Genomic DNA, 14031 nt, shown 5'->3' with positions numbered 1-14031 from the left:
CAAGTTTGTTGGCAAATTTCCAATTAGTTTCTTCAAGGCTTCCTAATAAAGATGTTACTGATTCTATTGTCTATGGCTAATTTAGAGCCAAAGAAACTCTGGAGACAATAGTCGTGTCTGCTTAACTACAAAGAAAAAAAATGACTGGGGTGATGTTTAAAACTCAAAGGGGCAGGTGGGATGCATGCAAAATCTTTATTCTGCTAGCAGCTTACACATTTTTTCTTCTGAAGCTCTTCAAAAGAGCAAGCATAGAAACAAACGAAAAGCAACGGTTCCAACTATCTACTATCCCAAAGGATTGATCCCCAATGGGCTCAGCTGATACCACTGGTATGAAATACTGACATGAGCAGGGTAGCTGGCAGCAGATTCACTTTGCCACATGTTCCATTTCTGAGCAGCAGATTACACAGAGAAATGCTCTTCACCTTGCTAACTTTCAAAGTCTGAAACTTGCCTCATCTCTTGATGCTGCTTCTATCCTTTCCTTATAAAATGGGAAGATATCTCAGAAAATTTACTGTAACATAGAAAACAGACCTAAGCTCTCACTACTAGTTCTCATTGCTTTTATACCACAAATGTAATTTTTCAGTCATGACAAGATTTTTTCAGTTTGTTATATAATATACAACTATCCCATTTTAAACTCTGATTTTATCATGGTACTAGGTTTGTTTTAATGAGACATTTTGGTTTATTAAAATGCTATTTCTTCATTACTTCTCTTTCATTTCCAATATTCTGTTTCAGAAGCAGGTACTTACTTATGATACTGTTGTGTTTTTTGCATTAATTTCTCAGGCAACCCATCTTCATCATCAAATTGCTCCATAGGTTCAACAAGAACAGGTCTAGGTGTTCTTAAAACAAGTAACATATACACATTGTTAACCAATTATTCAGGAACATGTGAACTAAAACTCCAATATAATACAAGTTTGACATTGTCAATCCACTTTTCAAACAGCACAAGTGAGCAAAGATCTGCACATGGGAGATACATGCTGGATTAAGTTGCTGACAACATAGGATGACTTTTAAATATAAATACACACACACACACAGACACATTTACTTTGACTTGAGATACCATTCTTATCAACAAAAGATGGACACAACATGAAAAGATTAACCCTATCTCTTCTAATTAGAAAGGATCTTATGACTTTTGAATCTAGTAGAAGAAACCATAGCTCTTCAGTTCCCTGTACTGACTTCAGCTGAGAAATTTATTACCTCTGTATTCATAGAAAAGTTTCACAGATAAACATGTACAAGGAAAACCTGCTACTATGTAGTAAGAAAGGAAAATAAAACCACCATGCAGAATATAGGGAAATTATCTGGCGTGCTGATTTCCTAATCACTGTTTCTACAGTCCCTTTCTATTGAGAAAAACACCTTTGCAGAGGCAAATTCACTAATGCTTAGCTGGCCATGCCCAGATTGCTGCCCTATGAATGTCTACATGTGGAATCTCCACAGCCAGAGCTTTAGAGGTTGCTCTCTAACAAAGGAGCTGTGATGTCAGCCAGGAGTTGTCTGTGCTGGACAAACAGGCCACAGCTACGCGTTCCCTAACCAGCTTGCTTATAGAGGACTGAGTTACAGGAAACAAATAAGCTATCACCCTTCTGCTCCTCTAGAGTGCATTTAGGGCAAATTCTTAAATCTCTGTGCACAGCCAAACTGCCAAATGTATTTTATTTATTATTCAAATTTATCCACCGCCCATCTCCCCCAAAAGAGGGACAAATGTATAACATGGTTTGAGTGGAATTTGGACAAAAATGTGCTAGTCCTATCTCCTGCCCCCTTTGAAATTTGGAAAATCCCTTCAGCATAAAGGCAGAGGTGAAGACATAGAACCACCATGTCTTCTCTCACTGAGAGGTCTCCTAGTTCCCCAGCAGTTCTGTCTGAGGTTGCCAGTGTTAGGAAGATCATCTTCCAAGTGAAGAAGCTTACAAGAATTTGCCTAATGGGTTCAAAGGATGTGATGGTTAGGTTACATAAAGGCATATTGTGTAATTGGGAGAGACAGCAGACTGGTACCCTGAGAAAACATCAAAATATAAGAGTTTCCTATACATATACATATTTATTGAAAAATTTAATTACAATTATAAAAATTAATACAAACTAAACTCAATGAAAGTAAAAAAGTACAAACAAAAAAAAGAAAAGGAAAAAGAGTGAAATAAAGAAAAAGGAAATAAATATATAAAGAAGTTACTTCCAATCTTTATCACAAATATAAACAAGTTTGGTAGCTCTTTACACCCAAAAAAGGTTACAAACAGATATCTCTTCTTCCCATAACCCATTCTTTATCTATAAGCAAATCCGTAAGACATCAACTTTTCAATCCTGGTGTCAGCAAAAAGTCCATAAAGGGTTGCCAGAATTTTATAAAAATATGCCTTATTTTAACTGATCAAATAAACCAACTTTATATTCCTTCCTTTTACCACTGAAAATTTTAATCTTTAGCTCAAATATTTAATCACTCCTCAATTCTTTGTCCCATCCCATACGCTTCTTCGAGGCTTTAACAAGCCTCTTTTGTAAATCCAATAAAAAGACATTATCCACTTCATTCTCTTGGTTTATCATTTGCATTTCTTTTTTAATATTTAAAACTTCAGCCAGCTTCTTGTCTGTATCCAGCAAAGAATCCTTATTCCGGTCATTGTCTTGGCCTGCCACTTGTATTTCCACTTTAAATACCTTCTCTATCTTGTAATCAACTTTTTTTTAATCCAATATTTCTGTTTCCACTATTTCTGCATCAAGCAACATTTGTTTCACATCTGTCATTCCTTCATTAGCAGTCTTAAACATACTCTATCCATAGAAGCAGACATCATTACTAATATTGTGGGTACTAATTTCTGGCCCCATTCTTCGAAGATATCCTTTAATATTTCAAATGTTATAGCGTGTTTTGTGTTATTTTGTAAATCCCAATCCTAATCAAAACCAAAGGTGGTTCTTCTTTACCTGGAATCTCTAGTTCCCTCTAGTGTCCAATTCATAAGGTCTCTAATCTCTGTTACGACTTATAGCAGACAAAGTATTCTGGTTTCCCCAAAAAGCTGTTTATTTTATAGTTAGTTCCAAAATCTTATAATAAAATTTTCAATATTCCAAATCTGTCTGGACCTTTAATTCATTTATAACATTCTTGGTTCAAAAACTTATTTAGCTTTTTGTCATTTATTTCAAATTCTTAAAGTTCTTAAACATACAGTTAATTTTTCTTTTGTTCAGAAATGAAGATAGGCTCACCAGATGGCTTTTCAAATTTGTTGTTCTGAAGATCTCTAATAGCTTTAAGATGGTTAGGTAAGCAATTTCCAAAAGTGGTTAGAAGCGAGATTAGCTAATTCAGTGTCTTTTAAAAGGCTCTGCCGCTGTTGCGAGCTTGTTTAATCCCTTCGTCTCCTGGCACTCAAACCTGCAGGAGACTACTGTCCTGTGGTCTCCTTGTGAGGAGCAGCTGTCCAGAGCACTTGTGGGCAATCTCCTGTCTTCTCCTTGCCCAGAGAGGTTCTAAAGTACCAGTCTACTCACCAGTTTTCTGGTCTTTGCTGCAGTCGTCTCTGCTCTCCATAGAGACGTGTTTAACTCTCCATGCCTCCACCAGAAGTCCAAAATATAAGTTTCCTGAAATGGAACTCCAGTTTGTTGATAGTAAGGGATCCCTCTCTGTGCATGGTACTGGCTTTCAGACCATTATCCAGATACATCTGAAGAAACCTAAGAGGTTCAGAACTATGCTGCCACTATTTGTCTTTTTCTCCTGCACTAGTTCTTTAAGGCATGCCAAGTCATTTAGTAGACCTTGATGGTATTTAAGCATCTGGATATCAAGATTATCTCTGCTGCAGAATCTCACAGGCCAGATGCTCAATATGTCTGGACATATCAACAGATGCCACAGACACTCCATGCTCAAGGCCAACAGGACGCAATTAGAATAATTGGTACCCTGATCATCTTCACCTTGTGGTCACCTTGGTCAGAGTTGGTGATGGAAAGGACACAGGTGCCATTAGAAAATTAATTTCTTCTATTCTTTCTTCTTGAAATCAGGAGAACTGTCTCATCTTCCTGTTGTATGTTGTTTCAAATAGGTTAACCAGCCTCCACCTCCAGATTTTTTGGAATACCTGGCGATGCATGACCCAATTGTTCTCTGATTGACTTTACTAGCTCAGCCACTCTACTGCAATTTTCAGTGATCTCTTTATGTACTCCCCAAATTTATGTACTACAAATATGTACTACCCAACTGATTAGGTGGACATTTTGTTATGAAGGTTCTTTCATCTCATTCTGCCTTGGCTATTGTCACACCTTCATTGTAATATTATCTGTCTGAATTAGAACATGTCAACCCTTTACATGTCATGGAGAAAATCTATCTATGTGGTCACTAAGAGTCGACACCAACTTGATGACACATAATCAACCCTTTACTGGATGTGCTAATGCTTTCAATGTCAGGCATGCCATCCTCAATTGGGAGGGAGTATCAACTCGCACTTGGACCACAACCCATGAACCAAGCAGTTCCCCAGGTTTGTTCCTCTTCCAATCAGGTTGGCATCTGTAGTTATCCCCTTGCTGGTTGGCTGCAAGGACTTGGTCACCCTGCTAGGGACTTTCAGGCTTAAGTATCATTCATTGATGATCTGGTTTTGAAATGGTCAGAGCAACCACTAAAGTGTTCTGGAGTAAGAATAGACTCTCAGTACTGAGAACCAGGACCATTATCCCCTGTAACCTTGCCAATATTTATGGGGGTTGTCTCCTGGATATCAGAATCCCGCTTACTATATTCTGGACCTTGATAATTTTCTCCTGTGCCAAAAAAGATTCCTCTCCTCTATGTTTGTATTGATTTCTAGGTGGAGGATCTGCCTTGAGGATGCTACTGGTATATATTTTAAACACATAAAATCACAATAAATATGGCAAAGAAAGTAAACTTACGTTGTAAGCAAGAATGCACCATCACCACATCTTTCTAGAGCTTTACGCGCTGGAGGTTTCGCAGCAAATTCCACAAAACCTTTGCCTGTTGCTCTACCACGATCATCTACGACAACAACCGCTCTTTCCACAGGCCCAAACTGAGAGAAAGCTTGTTCCAAAAGCTCATTGGAAACAACTGGTGAAAGATTCTTAACTGTTAAAGCAGCTCCATGGGTAGCAAATCGAATTCGGAGTGGCCTGCTCTTTAAAATTGTTCCATCAAGTTCTGCCTTTGCTATTTCAGCCAGGGTCCTAGACTCCTTTGCAGAAAAATTACAAAATACATATGCAATTATATTACATGTACATGTTATGTACAATTACGTTAACAATTTAATTTAACATTATATATCTTTATTTATTTTAGTATCATTCAGAACCTGTAAAGGAGTTTTAATATTTCCTTCTATTACCACCTGTAGTGATGAGGACAAATGATCATTTTTTCAGGCTAGAAGCTGCAGTGGCAGGTAGGAATCTTGCCAATAGTTGCACAGAAAATCTCTGGATTCTCTATCAGTTGCAGCACCTTGACTAAGACCAAAATAAGGAATACAAAACCAATCTTTCCTGTTTCAAGACAAATAAGGGGCAAGTCTCATTATATTCATTCAGGGAGTTCTAAACAAGCAATTATGCTTAAACCAGCATATTTCTCTTCTTCACTGGTATTTAGCTTAACAAGCCTCAAGCCTATTGAATTTGGTTGGGAAATAATCCCAGACAAGTCAGATCCCTGCTTATTAACTTTAAATTTTATTCACTCAGTGATCAGAGTTCCACTATAATAAAACGTAAACATTTTAAAATATCCAACAGTCTTCATATATAAGCAATGAATACTGGTGATTGCAGATGGTCATTCTGTCCTATGATGGCGTATCCTTGGCACTAGGTAGTAACATTTTGTCATGGAATAGATGACTTAAGGATTTCTTGTAGCTATAAGACAACGTACATAAAATTCCTCAATGCAACCAAGAAATATTTTTAATAATGGTTTAAGTGGCTATTGTCTCATCAGAATAAAAAGCACAACCCCAAAAAACATACTTTACAGATAGAATCATACTTTATTTACATGGACACTGCATTTGCAATACTGAACATTTTGGATTCTGCCCTCCAAGGCAGCAGAATCAGAATAAATAAGAGAATACAAATAATTTGCAGATGCAAGCCTCTGCATTTCCCTGAGTAGCCAGGGAATCTTTGTTATATGCCTTGCACTGTAACTCTATGTCTCTAAACCATTAGTCCTCACTGACAGACTAATTAGGAACATTTTATCACATGCGTCCACCATCTAGATTTAAATTTATATGTTGTTAGGGAAATCAATCTAGTCAGGACCAAGTAACCCCTGACTATAACATTACAGCATATAGTGGTCAAGGGGCTTACTGGGACTGGGAGAACAGGTTCAAGTCCATATTGAGTCACGGAGCTCACAGAACAGATGCATGATTTTTGTTAAGCATAACATGTATATGCATCCCTACATGCTGGAAAAATAATAAAATAAATAAGTGGACTACTGAGAAAACTAAAATGCCAAGCTGAAGACAGATCATCTTGGAGAGAATACATCTCTGTGGTTGCTGAGAGTCGACACTTACTTGATGGCATTTAATGAATCAAAGTAAAATAAATATATTCTCTATTCATTTTTCTTCCTCACAAAAGTTTGAGCCAAATTTTGGGGGGGGGGATTGGCTAACCCTGTTAATGTCCTTTAAAATATCAACAGAGAGAAAGAGAAAGAGAAAGAGAGTTTAAATGAACATGTTTCCATTTCAGCTATCAAGATTTAAATAAAAGACATGAAGGGAAATAATTCTGAGAATCAGCACATATCCCTTCTCCTCAGTAGAAATATTACTAACCAGTGAGTGCGCGTCTTTCCTCAGTGGCTTAAGACATCATACCAAATCACAGCTAAGAACAAGCTATGATCTGATATGGCTGTCAGAATGACCATCTGCATTCTGCAACAGGCTGGCCAAAGTTGTAAGCCATAGCACATTTGTGTTTTACCATGAAATATGTCTTGGATAACTAGTTAAAGCCAGTACTAGTCATACAGGTATGCTATGGTAACATAAAATGAAAATACAAAACAATTCTCACTGAAAAAAATTCAGCATGCCCTCCAGGACTAACTAATCAAGTCATCAGCAAGATTCTCCTTGAAATCTACCTGAATTAGTATAGAAGCTCACAAGATTGCAAACTGAAGTACAGAAAACTGTAATAACTGAAAAACAGTTTTTCAGCAAAAAAATTTAAAGTTAACCTGCCCATAGCTGAAATTGCCCTGAAAGTCTATTTAAATAAGCCAGCTCCATTCTGAATTTAGATGGGTATAGGAAAACTATGGAATATGTCGATGAAGATTCTCAGTCATCCAGGTGGAATTGTCTGTAGGTTGAGTCATGGCAACTGGATTCCTTTCTTTTTGGTAGAAAAAAAGAAAAATCCAGTTGCCATGACTCAACCTACAGAAAACTATGCACTTTTAACTTTCAGTATGTATCAACTGTACCCCGCTGCTCCAGCTGCATTACTGGAAAATCTTTATTCATTGCATAACCTGGAATGCAGCCTACTTCTTGGTTTTACTGCTAAGCAGCGACAACCCCTTCCACTATTCAGATCCAGCTATTTCAGTACCTTCAAAGACAAGGTCTTGATCGGGAGACATCTAGAGATTATAGATATTTGAGAACCCTGACCCGACTGGACAGACCAAAAAAAAAAAAAAAAAAGATACCTAAGGTATGGTCAAACACTTCCATACCTCTGAGAGGCTGTGTTAAGGAGAAACTAAAGGACCATTTCCAAAATAAACCATTTTCAACAGGAAGTCTTAAGAAATAGCAGAGGATTAGAAACAAGTGTTTTCTTAGGAGAGTATCAATCTCAAAAAAAAAAAAAGTTTAAGTAGAGAAGTCTTCAAGCATTACAAAAACCAGCTATACTGATTATGCTATGCTTTAAAAAAAATGAAGCAATTGTACAGAACACGTGCTTTTAAAATAGGCCACCTCTCCTGTAAATATTTAAAATTTATCCCTAGAACTTACAGATGCTTTGGAAAATATCTTCACTGCGCCACTGCTCTATGCCATCTTCCTGAAGGATAGCAATACACAAAGAGAGTGATACCCAGGAAATGGCAATTTCTTTTTTCCCAAAAGAAAAAAAAACAGAACAGCAGGTATCAACTTTTTTTCTGTACGGAATTTCTGCTACTGGTTTGACTGACACCTCTCCAAAGGTGGAGGGGAAAAATCTTAAGAAACTCCTGGAGATATTTCTGGAAATACGGTGAAGGCAGAAGCAGTTTGTTTTCCATTTTGTAAGAAAATATATAAACATGCCCCTCTCCGCAATACTGCGTTGAGACAAGTAGAACTGAACAGTTAGGCAACGACGGCGACCAACACGTGGACACGAATTGGAAGGAAAGAGCAAATACCAGCAACGCGGAACACCCCTTTTCCCTTTTAGGAATGGTCGCGGCAATACTGTATTGCACTAAAACTTCATTTTACTGTTGGGAAGGAGCCTTTAAAGGGAATCCCATTTAAACTCTGCAAAGCTTTGAAACATTTTAATAACGACGCACGTGTTGTAAACATTCGCGCGTTTCAACCTGAGAGAGATGAGCAGAGGAAAGAGGACAAAGCGGCCGCGGAGGCCTGGCGCGCGCCTGGCGTCTGGAGCCGGAGGGCGCGCGTGCCCGCGGTGAAGAGGAGAAGCGCTTCCTCGCTCGCGCCGCTAGCGGCAGGATCCCTCTCGAGGGAGGGGGTGGGCAGAGATGTTTCATGAGGGACAGGCAGCTATTTTAAGGGGGGGATCCCTTTCGCGCCCCCACACAAAGCGCAAGGAAGCAAGGGATGCTGGCGCAGCTCCTCACCAGGCGGATGAAGCCGAAGCCGCGGTCGCGGTTAATAAAGACCTCGCTGGGCTCCCCGTAGCGCTCGAAAAGGCGTTTGAAATCCTCCTCGGTGATGTCGGTGGGAAGATTCCCGACGAAGAGACGGCACCTTTGCGTGTAGCTCTTCTCGCCGGGCTTGAGGAAGCTCTTAATGTCGACTGTGAAGCCTCCGCCGCTTTCCTCCTCTTCCTCCTTCACCATCACCATGGCGGCTGCCAGAGCTTCATTCTCGGTCGGCTGCTCCAAACCCCTCAGCGCCTTCATGGGGCCGCCGCCCACCATGCTCATCGGAGGAGCCGACGCCGGAGAGCTGTTTTCAATCCTCACTTGCTTGAGGTTCCTGTTGGCGGACATAGCTCGAGTTTTCTAACCGTATGGATCGCGAGTAAGTCGGAAAGGAGGAAAAGAAAGCGCAGGCAAACCTCTCTGCTCGGCCGCTGCTTCTTTCGACTCCTGTACCAGCAGAGGAGGGGGAGGGGAGGAAAAAAATGAAGCCCAAAATGGCGGCAAGATCACTACCCACTGATGACTGGTAACGTCGCCCCGCCTTTCGCTTTCTTAGTGCGCATGTGCACAAGATTTGAAAGGCTGCCGGCTATCATGTTCGAGTTAGAACCGGGTTGCGCGTGCGCATTATGCTTCTGATAGGCAGAAAGGTTCTGCCTCTGATGATGAGTCGTACTTAACCACGGATTGTTGAATAAACCACCATAGGCTGGGTTCACAAAACGCACTAACTCATAAGCTATGGTTCACAACACAATAGTACAATATACTATGGGACCGCAGAAAATATGAGACATTATTGCACAAGGTGCATCTGTTGATCCTGGCCATGTAAGAGCAGTGGGTTTTTTATAATATTTGATTCAGTTTAGTTGTACTATTAATTCTAAGGACTTACCTTTTTTTGGAAGCTCTGGCGTGGGCTGGTCCATGAAGTCACGAAGAGTCGGAAGCGACTAAACGAATAAACAACAACAAACCTTTTTTAATTCCAGGAGACAAAAGAATTTGCTCGGCTGTCATTTACAGCTGTTGAATCCAAAATAGCAAAGACTCCTGTGGCTCTTTAAAATTAACGATTGTATAATGGTCTAAGTCTATTTTATCAGCAGAAGTATCAGATGTGGTGGATTGTAGTCCACAGGTTGTAATATATGTATTAAACTTGAAGGTGGCCCCATGCTGTTAGGTCTGACAAAAAGAGGGATTTGCTGTCCCATTTCAGGCAATGCAGAATGTCCTCAGTTTGGAAGAATTGCAATAATTATTTTTAAAGCCAGCTTTAAAATGCTGTTCTTTTATCCTAATATTTAATCTTTAATATTTGATCATGAACTAACAAAAATATAATACTTCTCTTGCAACAAGAATTTAGAATGCTGACAGTTGGAACTAAATAACACAGTTCTGTGCATATCTAGCTACCAAGCATAGTAAGTTTCATTGAGTTTGCAGGTGGAGATAGGCAACGTAGACATCAACAGTAGACACCATGGCTAACAATGATTATAAAGTAAACCGTGTGCCACGAAACAACCCTTTGTGGCAAGGAGCTTGAGTAAGACTAGACTAGCCATACAGTCTATATACGGTACTCTGTGCTAGAGTACTGTAGTGATTCTGCAGAGGTAATTCACCACAGCCTTCCACATCCACTATCATTCAGCTGGTTTGCAAAACTGGATCAATAGCTGCAAACTGTTCAGAAAAATGGTAATAGAAATTTCAACACTGAGTACTAAAATTCAGAAGAATGGTAATATTGAACTGAGTCTACATACACTCTGCTGAGGGGAACTTTGGTCTCATACCAGCAATCTAAAAGGAAAAGTACATGTAGAAAATATTTATTTTTTTAATTTATATGCCACCATAATCAGCTCTCAGCAACTTACAAGGAATATAACAAAACATCTACATAAAATACCAACATAAATGACAATAAAAGGAAACTTAAAATGATTAAAACAATATTGTTGGACGCCGCCCAGAGTCACCTTTGGTGAGATGGGTGGCTGTCTAAATTGAATAAATAAATAAAATAAAATGGTGCAATAAAAATCAAGAAATCCTGAAAGTGCTCTCAGGAATAAATTGGTTTTTAATAACTTCCTGAAGTCCTGTATCAAAGGGGCAAGTCTGATCTCCAGTTGGAAACCATTCCAGAGCAACATTGCTGCCAGAGAGAAACAGAACAGCTTAATCTTGGTTCACCTCACCTAGAAGTGTAGAAATACTAATAGTTGTTCTAATGAAATCTAGTATGTTTGGCTGATTTTTTGGGAGAACGCAGCCTTTTAGATACTAAGATGCTGTCCTGTTCAGACTATGAGACGGCCAGGCAGATTATAAAAGGGAAATCTTTATTACAACCAACTATTTACAACAAGAAAGAGTTCATATTAATAGGCAATATGATTCAATCAAGTCCACCCTGGCAATGGAGGAACATGGGGCAAGGCTGCCAGATCAAGAGTAGCAAGAGATTGTGGCAACACAGCAAGACAGAACTCGGCTAACTGTCTCAATGGATCAGCAAGGCCAGGCGTGGCTAAAGCACGTGGCAAGGAGGTAGCTTGGGGTTTGATTGCAGAACACCTCATGGAGGCGGGCTAGGCTTGACCATGGAGACTAGTCAAAACTCTGCTGGAGCAACAGGACAAGGCTTGGATCTGGAGACAAGGCTGAACTCGGCTGGATCGGCAAGACAAGGCTTGGAAGTAAAACTAGACTTGGCTGAATCTGCAAGACAAGGCTTGGAACTGGAAGCAAAGCTGGACTTAGCTAGAGCAACAAGACAAGGCTTGGAACTAGAGGCAAGGCTGGGCATGGCTGGATCGGCGAGACGAGACTCGGAACTGGAGGCAAGGCTGGACATAGCCAGAGCGGCAAGGCGAGGCTTGGAACTAGAGGCAAGACTGGGCTTGGCTGGAATGGCAAGATGCGGCTCGGTACTGGAAGCAAGGCTGGACTCAACTGGAGTGGCAAGACGAGATGCAGAACTGGATGCAAGGCTGAATTCGGCTGGATCCAGGTGTGAAGGAGGTAGGTCCACATCAGTAGAGGGAGCTGGCACTGATTCCATGTCACCTACAGACAAGGCTCCATTTCCTGGTGAGCATTCTCCTGTCGAAGCTGTAAGCGCAGTAGGACGGTTGTTTCTGGCAGTTTGCTCCTGGCGCTGGTCCATTTTATGTGATCCTTTTCGCACCATTTCTCCTCTGTAGCCAATCGAGCTGCCTTTTACTTCGGGTGCTTCTTTGCTCTCCTCTCCCATGCACTAATTGGAGGATTCAAACCTCCCTCCGGATTCTGCCCAATCAGCGTCTCCGAATTCTCCCACTCTGCTGAGTCTTTACTAGGTTGTTTCCCCAACTCTTTCCCGATCAGTTTTGTTTTCCCCTTCTGGCTCAAGATAAGTTTTGTTTTCAGAGTCAAGGTCGGACTCAAACCTCACAGGTGCCAACCATTAGGGGCTTTATAGGTCAACACCAGCATTTTAAATTGTATTCAGAAACGTATTGGTTCCAGTGCAAGGTGTCTTAACAAGCAGGAACCACGCCGAGACGAGGAATAGGTCTCTAGTGTTTTATTACTGCTACATTAGACAGAAAATCCTAACAAACTGAAGAAGCGTGAGAAAACCCATACAGATAAACCCCAAAAGTCAATCTCAGCAGCGTGGGCAAGCCTTGATGTTCCAGTGCCGCCATTTGCCTTCAGTCCTGTGCACCCGAGCTTTGCGTGCTCCATCGTGTTGAGGAATTTCATACCTATTGTGTTCAGGATCTGGTTGCCAGCTTAGTCATGGGCTTCCAGCCGAGTCTAGCCTAGTTCCAAGTTCCAAGCCTTGCTCCAAGTCTCCAGTCCAGAGAATCCAGCTGAGTCTGGGTATTCCAGCCGAGTCCAGCCTTGATCCATTTTCAAGCCTTGTCTTCAAGTCCTCAGTTCAGAGTACTCAGCCCAGTCTAGAATCCCCAGCCGAGTCTAACCTTGCTCTGAGTTTGGGTCCTGCTCCAAATCTTCAGTTCATCCCTGTCTGTTGTTCGTAGTCCTGATCCCAGATCCAGTCAATCAGAGATTCAATGTCAGTGCTTTTCCAGTACTGTTCCAGTTTGAGAACTGTTGCCTCCAGTCTTCGTGTTCCAGTCAGATCCAGTCAACCCAGTTGGGCTTGCTTAACCCAGTCTCGCATGTCAAGGACTTACTTATTGTAAATAGTTATTTAATAAAGAATCTTTGAAAACCTGTCTGGTGCTTAGTCTGAACAGGACAATACGTTACTGAGAATTGGTTTATTCTAACCACAGGTAGAAATTTTTTTTAAAAGTAAAATAGAGCTGTTTCTGCCCTCTAGTGGACTTGCCTTGTTAAAGATGCAGCATATTTTCTCTAATTATTTATACACACACACAGAGAGACACACACACATATATACATATACATATTTATATTTATATATATATACTGATTATATATAATCAGTTGTATCGGAAATTTCAATTGGATTTCCACACTTGAGAGGATTAACACATTTTGCCATGTGTTCCTTGTTATATTCTATCAAAGGTAGTGTCTAAGGGTTGGATAAGAGTAAGCAAAACTTAAAATCTGTTTCAGATTAAATTAGTTTCTGCTAAATGCTCTGTTTTTGGACAGTTTGATACTCTTCTGAAAGAGCAGATATACAGGAAAACAATAACATGATGAGACAAGTCAATGTAAATGTTCGTTTGTAAGACGCAAATGAACAAATTACAGTAAATTCTTATTATTCACAATAGTTAACATTCTGTGAAATCATCACAAGTACTGAGTAAGTGAATACTGAACCACTGCAGGGTTATGTTCCTGCCAGCCTCTGAGCACAACACTTTTGTCAACTGATCAATACATAACCTTATTTTATGTGTGTTTCTGCTTAAAGATACCTTACTTAATGTATATATATTTCTTACAAATAAAGTCCCAAAAAAAAGATTAAGTTTTTAAAGTTTTATTTTTTAAAAATCTTACTTTTGATGGCTATTTTA

At 40.0% G+C, this 14031-nt stretch overlaps 1 protein-coding gene across 6 annotated transcripts in view; it reads right to left on the bottom strand.

Moving 5' to 3' along the window:
• The window catches only part of PSPC1 (paraspeckle component 1), a 67251-nt gene extending 57753 nt beyond the window's left edge, over positions 1–9498 (bottom strand). For all 6 annotated transcript variants that reach the window (XR_010068104.1, XR_010068103.1, XR_010068101.1 and 3 more), the window contains exons 1-3: positions 8972–9498; positions 5008–5309; positions 771–866 (exon numbers count right to left, since the gene is read on the bottom strand). Coding sequence is in view for 2 of the 6 variants with exons in the window: in XM_063305790.1 (XP_063161860.1) it covers positions 771–866; positions 5008–5309; positions 8972–9346 (773 nt within the window). In the remaining 4 variants the exon portion in view is untranslated. The remainder of the gene's footprint in view (positions 1–770; positions 867–5007; positions 5310–8971) is intronic.
• Positions 9499–14031: the final 4533 nt, after the last annotated feature.

Source organism: Candoia aspera, chromosome 5 (genome assembly GCF_035149785.1).
Source record: "Candoia aspera isolate rCanAsp1 chromosome 5, rCanAsp1.hap2, whole genome shotgun sequence".
NCBI classification, from domain to species: domain Eukaryota; kingdom Metazoa; phylum Chordata; class Lepidosauria; order Squamata; family Boidae; genus Candoia; species Candoia aspera.
This window is presented reverse-complemented; position numbering and strand designations above follow the sequence as displayed.